The sequence below is a fragment of the Perca flavescens genome, chromosome 21 (genome assembly GCF_004354835.1).
Source record: "Perca flavescens isolate YP-PL-M2 chromosome 21, PFLA_1.0, whole genome shotgun sequence".
NCBI classification, from domain to species: Eukaryota; Metazoa; Chordata; class Actinopteri; order Perciformes; family Percidae; genus Perca; species Perca flavescens.
Window position 1 is genome coordinate 9,393,112 of NC_041351.1, and position 19,816 is coordinate 9,412,927.

Genomic DNA, 19,816 nt, shown 5'->3' on the forward strand with positions numbered 1-19,816 from the left:
TGGTGCTGAACAGACAGCTCTGCTAAAGTAACTTTGTAATGTGTCTTTAAATTTGCATCTTTCTCTTTTTACACGGTCTCACTCAATGTTTCTGTCTGCTATAGTCTCTCTCACTCTGTTTCCCAGATGAATTTCACATACTTTGTGCCTCTGCACAGGAACGCCTAAAAATACCAAACTCGCAATTTGTAACGGCGCAAAACATCAGTGCGATTCCTTAACTAGAGGAAATAAAAACAATGGAATTTGACGGTTTAGTGCCTACAAATCACTCTCAGTGTGCAAAGCACAGGTACAGCTTTCTTCAGGTCTGGGTTTTAAGTCTAGAAAACAGTAACTGTGATTCCTGCTTGGCAACAATGTTAAAACTTAAGATTAAATAATCCTTTTTTAAAGGACACCCACCGATTTGCACGTGATTCTGCTGTACCAATTTGTGCGGAAAATATTGTACTTTTTCTGTAGTCTCTAGTAAAATATAATTGTTAAACAAAGCATTAACAGTGTAGGGAGTACTTAAGAGGCAGCTTTCATTATTTTTAAACTCTTTTTTTTCAGCAGTGGAAACCACTTTTTCACTGCTGGAAAAGTCTCATTTTGGAATGAAATTCTTCCTTGTTGGTGGGAACTCACGCAGTCTGCAGATGGGGCAGCAGTTGGCCTGGTAGCGCAGAGTGTCTGCGCAGGCGTTGCAGAGACACAGGTGTCTGCACGGCAGGATGAGTGTGTCTCGCACATCTGACAAACACACCACACACTCAGCACTGTTGTCACTGATCTCATCGTCAGCCAGCTAGAGATCAAAAAAACATTTGAATATTAGGAACATAAAAGATTTTTTAATTCATCCAGTCGAGCTACAGACAGACAAACAGATTTATTTTACTACATTGCCATGTCATATCTGATGCAGTCAGAGGAAAAACCTCTCATCCCATCTGATATTTACCTTTGATTCTTGGCTGTTGTATTTGTTCTCTATCCCGTAGATCTCCTGCAGTAGATAACTCACCCCATCCACCTGAGAAAAGGAACACAGTGAAGAATAAAGGCGTAATGTTCAAGAGGGAAATAAAGCTTTGGTGTATCTTTTTCTTTCAAAAACATAATAAATATTACACAAAAGGAGGAAGAAAGAGAGATACAGAAAAAAAAAGCAGGTGCATTCACCACTTGTTTCTGCTTCAGAGGCTTCACACAGTAGCTCCCGTCCATGTGCTGCCAAAGAAAGCAACAGTTGATTATTACTTTGTCTAATTCATTCAAAACTCGTCCTGGAAGCCTTTTTATTTTTTATTCTTTTGCATCGTTTATATTTGAACTGTAATGCTGTGTAGAGGACTTCTGATGTTTCTACATATTTGTGTTTGAGGTCAGAAAGCAGTTTTGCCTCTGCTGCAGCATCCTTAAAGAAATGAGAGATTGGAGGCCTTGTTAATGAACACCCAGAAATTGAGATGTTTGACTACAACATTTGTAATTATTAATCTAGTATCAGGTTAGCCTAGAACAGAGTCCATAAATCTGCTTATGACTCCAGAACTCCAGAATCATAACTTTTTTAAGTTTTCTTCGGTATAAAGTGATCTAGTGATAGTTGTGTGTACATCCAGGGGTACATTTCAAACCTTACTGCTAATAGCTCATTCAGCATATTTTAAATGGTGCTAATGTCCCAAAATTAACTAAATGTAACGTTTCAAACTCAAGAGAGCATTCAGTAATCAAGATTTACAAGCTAGGAAACGTTTCATCACCACAGAGAAGTATTACACTACATTATACACTAATCAGTTATACAAAACCCAAAAAGATAAGAAAAGAAAAAAGGCCCTCATATTAGAAGCTGCAAATGTTTGGCATTTTAGCTGGCAAAGTAAACTATTAACCAATATCAAAATAGCTACTGAAAAATGTCCTGGCGCTACATTGTTTTGGCTCTATCTGAGAGCCCTGGCAATGTCTGTAGAAGAGCAAATTCCTGCAAACACCTCGTGCCTCAGCCTGCCACAATTTCTCTGACAAAGTGTGTCTTTCTTACCTTTTCAAATGTAGCCAGCAGTATGTGAGAGTGGCCCAAATGTTCTGCAAAGAATAAAAACAGTGGACAAGTCTTTGCTTAAACTTCTGCAGCTCTACTTTTACATCAGGCCATCAGCATGATAAACACCCAGCAACTCACCGTCCCCCTCATCTACAACGGCCTGCACCACCATGGGGAAAACCTCTTTGTCCATATCAAACAGCAGCTGTGGAGAGAAACAAAGTAGATTTCTGTCTGCCCCTGTGTACTTAATCAGGTTCACAGCCTCATACAGACATGTGTGTTCAGTATTCAGCCGACAGACACAAGCTGCTTACCTCCTCGTCAGCCCACTCGCTGAGGTTTACAGTGTGTGAGGGCAGACAGAACTGCTGGCACACTCCCCTCTTGAAGTGCACCGTCTCAGACTGCAGAGAGCTGTCCTGTGGCAGGTAGCTGCCAGAAACATGTAGATACAGTCAATGCACAAAAATAGATCATCACCTTATCGGTATCAAGAAGTAATAGATTACTTCTATATTTAAACTATAACAGGCTGTAATTTCTGTTTAAATGTGACAGTTACTAGTGCTGAATACATTTTATTTGCTTATTAAAAGATGATTTTTTTATTCTATGTGAAGTGGAGGATAGGCAACGTCTGCTTGCATCCTGCATGGACAGAAACCAAAGACAGCTCTTTATGCAACATATGCAAATAGTGATATATAACGCAAGATATATAAAAAGATATGCAAGATCATGTTGGCATAACTTATGAAATGAATATTTATGGAAACATTTTGTCCTCCATATTAGCCTGTATTTCTATTTCTTTGATGACTAAAAGTAGAAGATGTCCCTCTTTTGATATTTACTACAGATGCAATGATTAGACTTTTTTCTCTCTTACGATACAGATTCTGATACCTCAACTTTGGCTGTGTGCCTATACAGATTCTGGCTGCAAAGGTCTGGTAAGCTCACTTCTGTCTAACTCCACACTCTCACGTGCTTTTTTTTTTCATTTTCTAAACTTGTAGTCTTCAGCCCCAACCGGCACTGAGACAATTGATCACACTTCACACAGCTCCCTCTGGAGCAATATATATACACACACAGAAGTACTCCCCAACACCTGGAAAACAGGTGTTTCTTGAGGAAACAGTGTGACAGTGAGTATTTTACAATGAAGTGTTTAAGAATGCAGCTGCTGTTGACAAATTGCACGTGCAAAGATATTTAAAATTATGCCAAAATAAATGGTACACATTTTCAACTTTTTGAGTGGAAGTAATTTGTGTTTGTCTCGAGTGATTGCAGACTCTTGATTACAGACAGTTTAGTGTTTAGCAATAAATCAGCAGGTGCATTAATAAAGCTACAATTTGAAGACACACAAGGCAAATTCTACTGAGTGAAACTAGATACATCGTGATCAGTAAAATTAAAAATATAAATATTGACCAAAGTGATTGGTTACTGGATTTTAGCGAATCTTTCTTTACATTTCAATTCAATTTTATTTATAGTATCAATTCATAACAAAAGTTATTTCGAGACACTTTACAGATAGAGTAGGTCTAGACCACACTCTATAAATTCCAAAACCCCAACAATTACAGTAATTCCCTCAAGAGCAAGCATTAGCAGTGGCTATTGCGACAGTGGCAAGAAAAAACTCCCTTTTAGGAAAAAACCTCGGCAGACCCAGACTCTTGGTAGGCGGTGTCTGACGGGCCGGTTGGGGGTGTATGAGCTTTTTTTTCTGAAGTAACCTCTTCCGCTTGTTCAGAAAACGGGTGTTATTTTAATTTTTAATTTTACATGCATCCAGTGTTATTTGTTCACCATGAAACATGTTTCCACTTACACTGGCACTCCATTGTGAAACTCCTCTACGGCCTGGTAGTAGATGGTTATGGCCACCTGTGTGTCAGCGTCGAAGGTGAACTCTACGTTGTAGCAGGCTCTGTTCTTCCCCGCCGCCTCGTCACCCGGCAGTTTCAGGTCCTCACTGCACCTACGGGTGAGAGAAGAGGAGATAAGGACGAGGGAGAACGTTTTTCATGCAGAGAACAGAAATCTGAGAAGGATCCAAAATCCATTTACTAGTGTATGAGTCAGGGAGAGCATTTATAAAACATGCATGAAATCCAATGATAAAGTGCTTTAAGCCTCAATAATCATACAGCAATGATCTGTGAAAGATGGACAATTTATTGTTTGAAGTCAATAATTAACATGCATGTTTATTGAATCACTTTTCATATTTTTGTTTGTTTGTTATAGCATTATTTCTTTGTGTATGTAATTGTCAGATGTATTAAGAGACATTTTGTACTTTTATGGTTGCCTTGAATTTTTTTAATTGGATGTTACACTGGTATACTGTGTCCCCCCAGTATACCAAGAAAGTAAGTTTGAATTACAAGAAAAAACATGCATGATATGACACTATCTCTTAAATTACCTGTTGTGGCCTGTTAAGCTAAAAATAGCTACGTGTTGTAATGAGGGGTTACGTATATGTTTAGGTGGCTAGAGGTGCGTACCGTACGAGCCGCAGTGTGTCCTTACGGATGTTTATAAGGCTTCGTAAAGTCTTTACTGGTTCCTGAGGTGGAGGGGCTGCATACGGGAACTGAAAACAAAAAGAAAACAAATTATAGATGTAAAATACATGTTATGAGACTGAAGAGTAGTAGCATTCATCTTCCTTCAAACCACCCCGACATTCCTCTCTTTACCACAGGGAATTCAGGGTTACACAATGACCGCGGCTGCTCCTGGTTTAACCTTAACACAAGTGTTTCAGTTGGTCAGCACCAGCGAGATCTGTGCTGACAAGTGCTGAGCCAGAGCAAAAAATATGTTCAAATTGGGTCTTTCCAGGGACAAGGCTGACACTTCAGACAGTGTTTGGGCACATTTCTGCACACACAGGGACCACAGGAGCGTAAATCAGTCCAAGGTCCAACAGTTCCTGTTTCAAGGACCAGATGGGTGAAGTTTACCACATCAGGAGACTTTTGATAGCATTAATTCACAGATGGATGTAAAATACCTTCTTTTTTCACCATTTTCTCTTATGACCAACCCAATCTTTAGCGATAAAGAAACAACATTAAAAACCCTGTGGTAAAATCCACACATAACCTTTTACCTTGACCCAATCTGTGGGTCTCTTTTGTTGAGTGTCTGAAGCCTGAAGTTGCTGACTGAGCATAAGAGGGGAGCTGAGGTGGTTTGAGGATCAGTGGAGGAGAAACATGCAGAGAAACACACTACAAGCCCTCATCTGTCCGTGTGTGTGTGTGGCACCATATTCAGTACTATTACACATCTGGGCTCAGCAGGAGTCACGCCTGTAAACTACACAAACAAACACACAGGGAGTAACAGATGCTGAAAAGAACCATCCATTGGGAAACTCACAGGCAACACTGTGGGTCTTGTAACATATTAAAAATAATGAAACATCCGAGGAAAAGTCTGTATTTCCTCACACATGCTCAGACTAAAATGAAAAGCTTAAACTGTTTTCCTTTTCAAATACAGGTAAGCAATTGCCAAAGTTATTACAAGGAATGTCTGTATGAACTTGCATGGCAATCCATCCAAAATTTGCCAAACATTTCACCTTGCCCTTCGCCTTTCATTTTGCCTCATCGTGGCACTGTAATAAAAGTCAGAGGATCTCCAAATTCAGTAGGGTTCATCCTCTGGGGACCAGAAATGTCTGTACAAACTTCCATGGTAATCCATCAAATAGTTGTTGACATACTGTATTTCAGTCCAGACTGAATTGGTGGACTGATGGACCATCATTGCCTCTAGCATGGCTAAAAAATCCATTTTGTAAATCTATGTGCTTCATGCAGAAATAACTGAAAGCCCCTAAATATAGCCCCACCCATTATCATATTTGTAGAGTGGTGCAAGAGACCGAGAACACAACAACTGCGGTTGGTTTTATGATTCCACAGCACCATCTGTTTAGAAACCAACCAAAAATTATGTAATATATTGGTAAAGCTTTGGACACACATACAAGAAAAGAAAAAAATCACCAGCTGCATCCTGTGCCAACAGGAGGATTATAACACCCACATAATCGGGAGAAAAACTGCACTCCTAATTCTAGCCCCAGTCTAGACAGAAACAGCAGTGCGACTGAGATTAGCACACACAGTGATGGAGCAGTCTCTCCATATCAGCTTCACTCCAAGCCTTTCAGTCTGTGACAAATTCTCTCTTTCCTCTCCGGACTTGAGCCCTTTTTGATATGCAGCTCTCATTAGTTAGGTTGAACGAACCCTCCGGAGCAACCGCAGCTTATCAGCCTCTCTGTACAAGGGGAGCCAGGCAGACTGTCATTTCACTTTTAATTAGTTTGACAGGATGAGACGTTGAAATAAATGTCAATCAATGACAGCTTGTTAATTGCCACTGCCGGATTCACGACTGCTGAAATGCATCAGCTGCTGTTTATTGACGAAGAGACGGCTACAGCTTTTAGTTGATTAATCAGTTAGTTGATTAACATAGAATTATTTTGACAACCGAGTCATCTGTCAAGACAAAAATGAGCAGTTTTTTCTTCTCAAATGTGAGGATTTGCTGCTTTTGTCGGTTTTTAGAATTGCAAATTGAATATCTTTGGTTGTGGACTGTTGGTTTAATAAAACAAGCAATTTCAAAGACATCACACTGGGCTGTCTGATGTTTTTTAAATATTTTCTAGCATTCGATAATGAAAATACTCATTAGTTGCAGGCAGAGATCCTTTCTTTATTTCCCCCCCTTTATATCCATTATTTTGTAATCTTCATACAAATTAAATTATGAGACTGAAAAGCTCATTCTTGAAAGAACAGCTGACAAAAACTCTGAATCTCAACTTTCAGGCCAACATGTGTTGAAGTTGTCTTTAAATTGCTCAGCAGATATCATCTACAATTCCTTGACAACTCCATCCACAGAGGAAGAAGATGTGTCATGAGTCATACTTTTGGTGAGATTGATTGAGTTTTTAACATTTAGTGTGTGAGAACACCTACCGCCACTGGTCTGGTCCCCAGGAAGTTAAGGTCTGTGTTCTCCCCAAACAGGTAACCCTCCGGATGGGTGGAGTCAAACTTCTCTCCACCCATGATGAAATGGCTGGCGAAGTAACTCCCTGCACAGAGAGGCTCACTTTTAGACACACTTAAAATACATCACATCATCTGAAAAAAAAAAAAAAAAAAACATAATGACAAAGAGACCCAATAACAGATAAAAACACAGATTTTGTTTTGCGGTCATTCTTCTGCCAGTTGCAAATTCTACCCACCTGACACTTTACTGGCATGAACATTAACATTTCCCTTAAATATTTGAACCATTTGGCTGGCAGCGCTATCCACAGACATAGCCAGATCTACTCAAGCTTTACATCCTCAAATCATCAAGTTAGTACAAGGGGCAGGAGACAAACAATGCCCTGAAAATAATCTAAGGCGTTCTGACTGAAGCTGGGCTGTTATTGGGTGTACTGCAGCTTGTCCACCTGTTTACCGAAACTTTGGGTTGATGACAACAAAACTAAATAGACGTTCTGCATTTTAATCACAGGGTGAGCTAATATCATAAGACTGTAATAGTTGTACAGAGTCTTTAAATACATGCTGGACAGGCAAGTCGTGCATCTGCTCGGAGGAGTCTGGCATCTTTCACACTTCTTAATGCAGGAGAGGAGGCAGGGTTTGGATGCTCTGACATTAAAGCCATTCACACTAGAAGAAAAATCCATAAACACGACAAATCATAAACTAAAAAAAACCACAATGACGATGCTCTCCCTCTCATCATCTTATTATTATTTACAGCAGGTGGGAGAGGCAATTTGGGTAAAACTACTTATTTTTCCCGATTTGCTTCCAGGTTTCATTATGTGAAAGATTTTAATGTACTTTATGTTTTTGTTTACGATAGACTTGAAAAGCAATAACAATTTCTTTACAATTCAATTTTAATATGGTAATATTAGATTACTGCTAAACCCTGATGGGAAGCTGAACACAGGGCTGTAATCAGAAAATGTCACATAAATTGTCACAATAAAGTGTTTTTTAACATTAAAGCATGTAAACATGTTCTAGTACAAACACAAAATGCAAGGATAATCCTGAAAATGCTATATAATAGTTGCCCTTTAAAGTAAACAGAGGTTCAAGAACTTTGCCTTAATAATACACTATATAAATTCACTAAAATTATGATTTTAGTCAAAAAATTCCTGATCAAAGAATAATAAAACAGGATATGAATCTGATTGTTACTAAATGTGTTTTGTTTTGACAATTAGTCAATTAAAATTGATTAATTTTCTTAATTGAATTTAAGAAAATTAAGTCATTTTTGCTGGCAGACAAAAAAACGATTTGAAGATGTCACAATTGTCCTGGAAAATTATGGTGGAAGTTTTACACCATTTTCCATTTGAATTAAAAAATAACTGAAAAATTAATCGATAACTTATAAAGCAAAAATGCCAAACGTCTAATTCCATCTTCTAAAATGAAGATATTCTGCTATTCTCTGTTTAGATCATTATAAATCTAATGCATTTGGCTTTTGGACTCTTTTAAAGCACTTTGAAGACATCAACCTCGGCTCTGGGAAATTATGAATGACATTCACTATTTTGACATTTTATATTTAAAAGAAAATCTACAAATGAAAAGCATAATGAAAAAAAAAACATTGATTACAGTCCTTTTTTCAACTAAAAAAACCTCATTCACACTGAACACAACTTCCGGATGAACGTCTCTACTACTAATGGTGATGTTGGTCTTTTCATTTTCATCCTCTTGGGATCCATCATTACTTATTTATTTTACAGACAAACTGAGGCAGGTATGATGCCATCAACACAAGTCTAGCTCCCAGGCTATAGATGCCCAGATGCATCGAGAGTAGAGCCAATTCCAGTTATGTATATGACACTGCAAATAGATGAAAATATAAGGTTAACTTGTAGGCTATAAGGGGTATTCACGAAGGACGGGTAAATAAGAAGATGTCCCTGTGTTTCTGTCAATATCACTCCATGGACAATTCAACAATGCTGCAGTGACAGAAATGACATGATAACATGTAGCCTAATATATATACATGAAGTAAAGGCAAGATACAATTTAAACATGTTAAGGGGGAAATAAGGTTGAACAAGCTCAGAAAAATCAGGCATTGGTCCTCCCCTCTCTCCACAGGTAACGTACTCCAGGTTTAAGGCCCAAATGCCCTGCAGCTAAAAGGTAAGATGGTGAGGATTTTGATGGTGATGGATGCGTTTGAAGCACAAAATAATGTAACAGCTACCCGCCCCCAGTCGGACCTGTTGTTCTGTGACTTACCGGATTTCGGTGGATAACGGTACACCGAACTGGACGGAATGTCCACTTCTTCCACGCCTATGTTCTGTCTGCTTGTTAAAGCTCCCATTTCCAGTCAAATAAAGACCACACGGATTAACGAGCATAACACTTCAGGTTGGCTTTGTTCGCGGAGTCTCCTTTATTCCCTATCATTTAATCCAGTTCGTGCTGCCCTGTCCATTTCTGTCAGGTCCAAACCCCGCCGTGAATGTGACCGTTCTGCGGATTAGTTCTCCGGGTGCTTATCCCTCCCCGACAACAGCTCGTTTTTGAGGTAGAAAACAGCCGTTGTAGTCCCTTTTAAAAGCGGAGAGGCGGTTGCGTGGTGCGCCGCAATCGCACAATCAAAGCGAAATATTCGTGTCTGGTTTTACTTTAAGGGCGAGTATGTGGCACAAATCAGCCGTGTGCCGTCGACATCCCCCGGCCCGCTGGATGTTGATTACACATCCCCGGTGCTTCTCGTTGTTGGATCCTGTCAAAGAGGTCTGAGGCTCCCCATGACGTAAGGCAGGCACAAATCCGGGCCGTGGTTTTTGCGCAGTCCTCCCAGTCCTCTCTCCAGCAGCAGCTAGTGCCGACCCACTTTGTAACGTGACCGTCCTACGCCAAATGTGCGAGTGGCGCTGACTGCAGTGCAGAGAAAGGACGAGTCTGTCTGTTGCATATAGACACTCCACGCAAAAACTACATTACCCTCTGGACATGTGTGGGAAGGCTAAAAACTCGACAATTTACCCTAATAACGGGAAAGACTGTCTGTACGCTATAAAATGCATTTTTTCGTTGTTGTACAACGACCCGGGAATCATAACAACGTCTGGCGTTGATAAACTAGCTACAACAACAAAAAACAGTTAACTCATACCAAATAGCTAGTATGATCTTTTTAATGAAACAAAACGGGGGCGCAGAAATGTGCACTATGACCGTTAAGCGACTCCCTGTCGATAGAGGGCAGTGTGTAACGGTTTATGTGGCGGAAGGTAAACAGTCGAGTAGCCAATCGGAGGAGGCCAACACAGGCGCAAAGAAAGGGGAAAAGGAAGTTTAGTTGCCGCCATTTCACGTGAAAGCCGCGCGGTAGGGATGACGACTAGTGCAAAACAATTAAAAACACCAGCTAGAATTTGAACCAAATTCGCCAATTGGAGATTTATAAACTAACAGTAACCGGTTACTTAACAATAGGGCCTAACGAGTTTCGACTTAACAGTCCGTCTGTCTTGCTAGGAGACGAAAAAAATGAGCTACGGAAGGGCGCCGCCAGACGTTGAGGGTATGACCTCCCTAAAAGTGGACAACCTGACTTACCGAACTTCGCCGGAGACTCTGCGCCGAGTTTTTGAGAAGTACGGCCGTGTGGGAGATGTGTATATCCCCCGAGACAGGTACACCAAGGAGAGCCGCGGGTTCGCCTTTGTGCGGTTCCTCGACAAGCGCGACGCCGAGGACGCCATGGACGCTATGGACGGAGCGCTGCTTGACGGGCGGGAGCTTCGGGTGCAGATGGCCCGCTACGGACGACCTCCGGACTCCATGTACAGCAGGAGAGGTGCTCCGCCACGCAGATACGGAGGCGGGTACGGCGGACGCAGAAGCAGGAGGTAAATGCTGGTGTGATTTAGGTTTAGCTGTGGAACTCGTTTACATTTGTTTTGCAATAGAGTGAACCAGCACATGTTGGGGGGGAAAAAAAAATAAACGGTCCTGCTTGTTTTCCTATACATTATTTTGTAACTTAAACCTTTAATAATTGTAGCAACACTTTCAGTTCAACTGTGCATGTGAGTTATCATAATGTATTATTCTGAATTGTACTTTATTTTGCATATACTAATATAATACAGTAGGTTAGGTCTGCAACTAACGATTATTTTCATTATCTAGTAACGTTAATCTACAGATTTGTTGGTTTCATGATTTGGTCTATAGAATGATAGTTATTGTTTTTGCTTTACATTGCAGCTACCTCTGTCTGAGCAGTTTAAAGTCGAGTATCCATTAAGATACTTTAAGTACTTTTTAGATTACATCTGTCAGTTTCTCTTGTTTTGGTTTGCTCTTGCTGTTAAAGTGCTTCTCTCTGTTACCACAGCCGTTCAGGAAGCCCTCGTCGCCGCAGACGCAGCCGCTCCAGGAGCAGAAGCCGTTCCCGATCCAGGAGCCACCACCACTACAGCCGCTCCAGGTCTCACTCTGACTCCAGATCCAGGTCCAAGTCTAAATCCAAGTCCAGGACCCCCAGACGGAGCAAGACAAAGTCTCCCTCCAGGTCTCGGTCCTCCAAGTCAAGGAGTCGAACCCCGCCTTCCAACAGAGGGTCCAAATCCAGGTCCCGCTCCAAATCCAAGAGTAGGCCTAAATCTCCAGAGGACAGCGAGGCAATGACTTAATCCAGACATGGACACAACATGACGGTATTCATGGGAAAGGGTGGATTATATTATTTGCTTCAAATATATGAGATGGCTATCTGTCATCACTTGGGTTATTATTCTGCAGGCTTGGTGCTATGTAACAGTCATTTGCACACAAGCAACAAAGTCTGCAGAATCCTGAATCTTTTATTTAAAATAAGATTGGGACTGATGTAGTCCACAGTCCTAGTTCTGTGTGTCCTTTACTTTGCGTGTACGTTCAGCAAATCCAAAGCACACACAGACATGAGATTTGGGTTAATGTGACCTAAAATATATTTTAAAATGGGAATGTATGGGAGGGTTCTTAACTCAAAACGTTCACCTAAATGTGGAATTCTTTCCTCCAAGCTGCTGAGTCCTGTTTGCAAAGAGAGGAGGAGGAGGAGGAGATGGGGGTGTGGCAGTGTGAGAGCAGTTAGTGTGTGACCCGCCCATGTGACCTGCCTGTTGCTGAGAGCGATGGCAGTTGCTAAGAAGCAGGTCACCAAGGCAACGGTGGTTGCTATGGAGCAGGTCGTCATGGCGGTGGTTCGGGCTGTCAGTTGGTGTATGAGGTGGTGTGGTGAGGTACGTTCGCGGGAATCACAGGCAGATGCACTGAGCACTGTTCCCACCTGTGCCTGTGGGTTCCTCCGCCTCTCACAAAGGGAACCGAGGTTTGTTTTTCAAATTCGCCCGAGTGTAAGAGTCTTGTTAGAGCTAGTTTTTGGGGTGAGGGGGAGGGGCAAGAGTGGTGTGTAAATAGAAAATGTGAAGATTCCTAGAAATGTTAGGTATAATACATGAAGATGGATGCCCAGAAAAAAAAATGCAGTTTGATAAATGTTAGTTTCAGGGGAAAGAAGATCAGACCAGTACTGTATTTAAATAATCCAGGTCAGTTGCAGGAGTTGAGTCATTTTGGTTTGCTCTTTTTAACTCTGTTCTGTCTTTCCTTCCAGATCTCAGATGATTGAGCCTTTGCTGAGGACATCAGGAAGAGTCTCACATTGAGCAAGTGGACTCCACTATTACCACTGAATGCAGACTGAAAGGTTATTGGAGTTTGGTCTAAAATGTTTTAAATTTGACTTAAGTTAACATAAACAAATTCTGTGACTTTGATGTGATCATTGTTTGTAAAGTTGAGCTTTTTGAAAAGAATTTAGATTTTTTTTTTTTCTCAATTAAATTGGGTTTTTTATACTTTGATTACATGTGTACTTTTATTTTATTTTTTAAATTACCATAGATTTATTTTAATAAAATCCCTTGTTTAACACTTTCTAGATGGATAAGAGTTTTATTTGCAGGGTGTCATGTTGGATGTTCAAAGCCTTGACAGCTATGTTATACCACTCTTTTTTTTTTTTTTTTTTTTTTTTTTTTCTTTTGAAAAATGCCCTACTGTTTAGTGACATAAAAGCAAAACCTTAATATCGCTATGCCACTTCATTTGTAATTTGCTAATCCAGCAGCATACATTTTCTTTTCTGTCGTCAAATCTCTATTTTCTGTCTGGTTAAAGTTGCTTTCCTATGACTCTAACCCTCTTTCTTGTGTATCTTTTGTGCACTAGGCGCAGTTGTGTAGCAGTTGAGTAATGCTGGTTAGCTGTTAAGATGCGGTGCGGTGGTGACATGGTGTGGCGTGTTGCGGTGCTGAGTGCCCGGCCCTGTTCCGGGGCTCGACCCTCCGCTGCCGTTTGCTGGTTTGTAAGCTCACAGGTGTGGCAGATCATCCATCCTCTCCTGTCTTGTGACCTCTCCTTCCCTCCATGTGCTGTACAGATTATTTCCTCCTTTCTTTTTCTCTGTATTCTCCATCCTCTTCTCCTCTGTAGTTTATCCACTTTTGAAAACTGATTTAGCTTGCTTTTTTGAAATTGGGTCCAGTGTGACTCCTAGTGAAGGGTTTAAAGGGCAGTCCAGGCTGCCTAACGAATTATTTTTGTGTATTTCATTCCTCTGTGAACCTCTCAAATGTCTTGTAATTGCTTTAGGTGAATGCTAATAAACATCTTTGTTGTTCAAGTCAAGTTTAGAATCTTTTTTTTTGGTCTTATACACAACAATTAACAGTGGCAGTCAAATTCTTGTTCTCAGACTTCTTCCAACAATGCTTTTAAATGATGTATAAAAGAAGAAACGTGCAGTAAAACTGACGTGACTTATTTTTCTAAATATGCCATTGTCATGCTACATTATAGGATGTATTGTCTCTTGTGGCTAATGTTTGGTAAAGGTTATATAGCTTTAAGTCTGAAAGCTTTTTTTTATATTAATATTTTGGATTTAAAAAAAATGCTAACAAAGTAATAAACTTTTTGTGGAAAAATCATGGTGCAATCAATATTCCAAGCAGAGACTTGGAATAGATGGAGCCTCAAGATCAGGGGCCCGTTTCACAAAACCAAGATAAGGGATTAAGCTGGGATTTCCTGGTTATCCTGGATGAATTTAGCCTTGACTCTGTTTCATGAAAGCAGAGGCACATAAATCACCATGGAGATTTATTCTGTGCAGCTAGCCTGCTGCTGACCAGGCTAACAGCCAGGATTTATTTAATCCTGGAACCTTTTCTGATCACTCAGCAGTGGTTTTACCCTTTTCTTATCAGCCTGGATTAAAATACAACAGGTGCATATTGCTGTTCATTTAAGTACTGTTATTATTTAAAGTTGTGACCATTATTTTTTTTATAATTATAAATTTGTCATTGTTACTGTTATATTGCTGTATGAAGACTGCTGTTCCTATTGTTGTAAGAAGTTTGATGAATATATTATGGCAGTTGTTGAGATAATTAGAAAACGCTGATAAAATTTCAAATGAGTTTTAAATGAAGTCTGTTACTAAGGGCAATACATACAATGCTGTACATTTCTATAGTTCCCCAATGCACCTTAAATTATTTTAGTGTATCATTTCTTTTTTTATTCTTTAACAATAAGGATCATGTTTGTTCTGCTTCCATGTGCATTGTATTTGGCATTCTTAGCACACAATTTATGTTGTCCAGTAAACTGGGACTATAATTTGGGAGGATTGTACAATTTTAAGAACATATCCTAACTGTACAATCCTCCCAAATTATAGACTTAGTTCACTGGACCAGTAACTATCTAGTGATGTAGGCTACTGTACATTCATGTAACAACAGGGAGAGGACACCTTAATGGTTTTTGACCTTATATTTTGCCTGGGGGGAAATAACTGATGAATATACTCTGCATGGAATTTATCACTTTATTATCTTTATAGTTTCTAGATTTTACAGTTCAATTTCTTCAGTGTCTTTATTTTCTATGTCCATATATACCAGGGAGCAAGGCATATAATATGTAGAGAAGGAAACTCGTCCTCTATAAAAAATAAAAAAACGCGAGAAAAAGCGTGACAGATAATAGCGGACAGACTAAATGATAGTCTAAAAATATACATTTATGAACTACTGCTCTAAAATGAAACCATTCAATGTGTCACTTGTCATTTGCAAAAACGAACACCTGTACACTTTGCATTAAAAGCGAGTAGTGGAAGTTAATATGACTTAGGAAATTAATATTTTAGCCAGTGAGAGAGAGGGAGGAACAGAGTGAAAGAGATTTTTATTATATTCTCCATTTTGGCATCAGTAAATCTGTGATCGACCTCGCGGTCTTTTGAGGAAATCCGTGGACGCGCATCTATCTGAATTAGTTCAGCCTGGCTCGACCTAGTCGCTCCTCCTCAGCCTGGCTTGGCCTTCGTGAAACGCACCAAGCCAGGATGCACAGATTAGACTAGGTCAAGCCTCGCTTTATCAGTTATCCTGGATTTATTTGTTCTGCTTTTGTGAAACAGGCCCCTGGTGATTTCAGCTGTCAATATTGATTTTTGAGTTGAAATTTCCACAATCCATATTGAATCTGGGGCCCTGGTGCTTTTGCCTGGTTGGTAATCCAGCCAGTAATAAGTATAAATGTGTTTGTTGTATTGCGATATCAACTAGACTTGTAACTTGTAAACTTGTATTTAAAAAAAGAAAAAGACTTAGTTCTACGCAAGAGTTAAGTCTGATGTATAACAGTAATATCAGTTTGTTGAATGAACAATCGGATGGCAAGATCCATTGAGTAGTTTGGTGGAGCTCGTTAGAGCTGAGAGGAAGACGTGAAGACACTGTTTGCATGTTTTTTGGATAAAAATAAATGTGGTTGAATCAGTATTTTCATGGTATACAGTTAGTTATTATATGCTGCATAGCAATACAAACAAGAATCATAGAAAACTACAATAAAAATATATATTAAAATAGATTGTTTTTAAAATGTGCAAAATATTTACCAAGGAATGTGCAATATGATATTGATGTCAACCATATCACTGTAGACTAATTGGATATTAAATCTACAGCTTTCTGGCTCTCATATTTGTACTGTCCAAATGAAACCCTGGTGCAGACTGATTGGAAGGTGCGTCCTCCGTGAGAAGACCTCCCTCCTGCACCGACTGTGTACAGCCCCTGACAGACGTCTTGTCGCTTATCTAAGTTGTAGGAGCAACAATAACGACTTGTAGTTGATCAGTTGGAATCAGAAATGGCTTAAATGAAAGGCAAAGGCTTCTGGATTATGCATATTATACCAAAATAAAGTATTGTATCATTCATTGAGTTTTATCATTGAATTAGGACAGAAAGGTCAGATTTGTCTTGGACAAAAGTCTTGTGTCTTTAAATGATTCAACCAATCACAGATTAGAGCTCCACCTGTGACAAATACTGTAATTAACACATTCCCGGGTGTGTATAAAAAGAACTCCAACACACCAGACCTTCATGTGAAGTGCAACCTGACCTCTCACAATATGCCAAACATTCAACCACAGACCAAAGTGCTGATCATCAAGAGCCTGAAGACCAAGTCTGCTGCTGAGGGGACAGACATCGTCAATGTATCCAAATGTCAAGTGGAGAGGATAAGAAAAAGATTTGAAGAAACTGGTGAAGTTCATGACAAGCCCAGGTCAGGCAGACCCCGTAAGACAACTGTCCGAGAGGACCGTTTGTTGCTTCGACAGTCCAGGGCCAGCCCTTTTTCACCTGCAGCAGACATTTGTGTTTTGACTGTCGTTTTCACCGTGTTGTTTTATTAAACCTTTAAGTTAACTTTCAATATCACAGCCTCTCCTTCCTCCTCCAGAAATCAGAATGAACATGTCTTTTAGAGATTACAAAGCGATCACCTCTTGTTAGCATTACACTGACCGCCATTTTTTTTTTACGTCACTTGACTGCGAATAACTTTACATCTGAAGCGTTTAAAGACCCTATTTGTCCGTTGTTTATTTATAAAGAAACACGACAATGTATAAAAGGCTCCATTACCTTGTACCTCACGTTATAGCTCCGTAGCAGACGTTTTTGTAAAAATAAGCTAACGATTGTGTCATAACCAAGTGACCTACTGTCGCACAGTAGAGGAATTACCGTATAGTACAGGAGAAGCTCGCAGGCAGTTTCGACTTACATTAGCTGTTTAGGTTTAATTACTAATGTTAACTAGCATGTTAGTTAGCAATAATTAGCCTGTGCTTATGTTATCTCCTTACATATACCTACGCTCTCCGTCTCTGTAAGATTGGGAATGATTGAGATTTCTCTTGGCACAGCTACCAGAAGACTTACAACTTTCAGACACGTTGCTCACGTCACATTTACGTTGTCTCTGTCAGTTGGAGGCTGCGCAGTAAAGCAAGAGATCACCGGAAAAGTGCTTCTAATAGCTTTCACTGGTCTCCGTCCAGAGCAACGGGGTCTATTGGTCCATTGTATATATGTCAATGGTTGGAACTGAGAGTGGGTTTGGGAAAGCTTCATTGACAGTTCATTTCCAAAGGGGCGTCACCAACGGATGCCACTCAAATGCCTCTGGACGCAATTGGATAGTCCTTCAACCAATCAGAGCAACGGTCCGGGTGACGCTTTTCACATCCAATATCCAACAAAAAAAAATTAGATTTTGGTTTTTGGTGTCGTCCCTCCACGCCCTACTTTTTCCTTGCAGGTGTTGCATATTGCAAACTTGTTATCTTCTGCACACACGCTGATTTGGTACGATGATTTACGACACTACCCGATCTGTTCCCACACTAGCCACCACCGGTAAGCTAACGTTAGTTTAGCTAATAGCTCATTCACGTTAGTTTAGCTAATAGCTAATTTGGGCGGACCGCTAGGTGATTATAGCAGTCTGCCGTTAGCCTCCACTGGGAAGCTAACGTTACTTTAGCTAACCGTTCATTTGGCTAACCGCTAGCTGATTGTAGCAGTCTGCCATCCGTCAGCCTCCACAGTTAAGCTAACGTTAGCTTAGCTAACAGCTAATTCGGCTAACCGATAGCTGAGACAGCATGCAAACTTTTAAAAGACCCTCAAAATAAAACTTCAAAACAAACGTTAACATATATAACAGCTGTTACGTCAGTTCTGCTTTACTTGTGCTCATTTAAAATACAATCACTCAATACTTGTCTTTATTGTTACTGTAAAGTCTTAATTTTGCTGTAGCCTGCTTTTCCCATTATGTTTGACTTAACGTTATTTTAGACTGAATCTAGCTGTCCGTTCTGCCTGCACGATCCGTTCTGCGCATGCGTTATTTTTTGGCTAGCAGTTAGCCGAATTAGCTGTTAGCTAAACTAACCTTATATACTGTCTATGAAACTAACGTTAGCTTGGGTGGAGGCTAGCGTGGAACAGATCGGGCAGGTCGTAAAACGGTATTATTATCTGCACATGCGTGAACATCTTGCGCATGCGCAGAACGGATTGTGCAGGTGGAACGGATTGGGTACTGACACTGACTTGCAGAGCAAATCTCAAATTTGCCGGAACTTTGTCAGGGTTTACCCAGGCTAGTGCCGCCCCTGATGTGATATGAAAAAATGCCGCCCCGGGCGGCTGCCCGGTTCGCCCGTGCCTAAAACCGCCACTGGCTACAGGAGAACTGGTCACCAGAAACCCCTGTATCTATAAGAACAGTTTATCGAATTCTTTCACGCAGGGGTCTCCATTACCGAATTAGTGCTCACAAACCAGCATTAAACAGAAGACAACTTAAAAAGTCGTGTTGCATTTGCAAAGGCCCACAGCTTGGTGAAAGGATGGACAGTGGACCTGTTGAAACCTGCATGGACCCAAGATTCACCCAGAAAACAGTCAAGTTTGGTGGAGGAAAAATAATGGTTTGGGGTTACATCCAGTTTGGGGGCGTGCGATAGATCTGCGGAGTGGATGGCAACATCAACAGCCCGAAGTATCAACAAATTCTTGCTGCCCATTACATTCCAAACCACAAGAGAGGATGGCGCTCCTTGTCATACTTGAGCCTCCACATCAAAGTTCCTGAAAGCGAAGAAGGTTAAGGTTCTCCAGGATTGGCCAGCCCAGTCACCAGACATGAACATTATTGAGCATGTCTGGGGTAAGATGAAGGAGGAGGCTTGGAAGATGAAAAGAACCAATGAAACCAAAGAATCTTGATGAACTCTGGGAGTCCTGTAAGACTGCTTTCTTTGCTATTCCAGATGACTTCATTAAAGGTCCCATGACATGGTGCTCTTTGGATGCTTTTATATAGACCTTAGTGGTCCCCTAATACTGTATCTGAAGTCTCTTTCCTGAAATTCAGCCTTGGTGCAGAATTACAGCCACTAGAGCCAGTCCCACAATGAGCTTTCCTTAGTGCCATTTCTGTGTCTGTAGCTATTGAGGGCAGGGTGGGGGTGTGGCCTTGACCAACTGCCATTTTGCTCATTTGCAAGCCATGATGTCTCTCTTTCTCATGGGTGGGCCAAATTCTCTGGGTGGGCAAAGCAGAGAAAGGGGAGGTAACCAGATTCCAGATCGGCCCATCTGAGCTTTCATTTTCTCAAAGGCAGAGCTGGATACCCAGGGCTCGGTTTACACCTATCACCATT

At 40.6% G+C, this 19,816-nt stretch overlaps 2 protein-coding genes across 12 annotated transcripts in view; one reads left to right on the forward strand and one right to left on the reverse strand.

The window, feature by feature from the left end:
* The window catches only part of rnf157 (ring finger protein 157), a 33,946-nt gene that overhangs the window by 13,079 nt on the left and 1,051 nt on the right, over positions 1–19,816 (reverse strand). For 5 of the 7 annotated variants that reach the window (XM_028567738.1, XM_028567741.1, XM_028567737.1 and 2 more), the window contains exons 1-10: positions 9,430–10,351; positions 7,087–7,205; positions 4,579–4,667; positions 3,897–4,046; positions 2,362–2,479; positions 2,183–2,249; positions 2,042–2,085; positions 1,171–1,218; positions 950–1,021; positions 634–793 (exon numbers count right to left, since the gene is read on the reverse strand). In XM_028567738.1, coding sequence (XP_028423539.1) covers positions 634–793; positions 950–1,021; positions 1,171–1,218; positions 2,042–2,085; positions 2,183–2,249; positions 2,362–2,479; positions 3,897–4,046; positions 4,579–4,667; positions 7,087–7,205; positions 9,430–9,517 — 955 coding nt within the window. In that variant the 5' untranslated portion in view covers positions 9,518–10,351. Of the gene's footprint in view, positions 1–633; positions 794–949; positions 1,022–1,170; positions 1,219–2,041; positions 2,086–2,182; positions 2,250–2,361; positions 2,480–3,896; positions 4,047–4,578; positions 4,668–7,086; positions 7,206–9,429; positions 10,352–17,222; positions 17,262–19,816 lie in introns of those variants that run through there. The other 2 variants (XM_028567743.1, XM_028567744.1) reach the window with 2 other exon arrangements.
* On the forward strand, positions 10,443–13,890 carry srsf2a (serine and arginine rich splicing factor 2a). 5 transcript variants are annotated; one of them, XR_003691317.1, is made up of 4 exons: positions 10,443–11,057; positions 11,549–11,870; positions 12,815–12,907; positions 13,432–13,890. XR_003691317.1 is itself a non-coding variant. In XM_028567756.1 (3 exons), the coding sequence occupies exons 1-2, from the start codon at positions 10,696–10,698 to the stop codon at positions 11,844–11,846; spliced, it is 660 nt and encodes a 219-aa protein (XP_028423557.1). In that variant the 5' UTR covers positions 10,443–10,695; the 3' UTR covers positions 11,847–11,870; positions 12,222–13,890. The 5 variants fall into 5 exon arrangements, 2 of the variants coding, with proteins under 2 accessions (XP_028423557.1, XP_028423555.1); XM_028567756.1 differs by having other exon boundaries at positions 12,222–13,890; XR_003691315.1 differs by having other exon boundaries at positions 10,444–11,057; positions 11,549–12,907.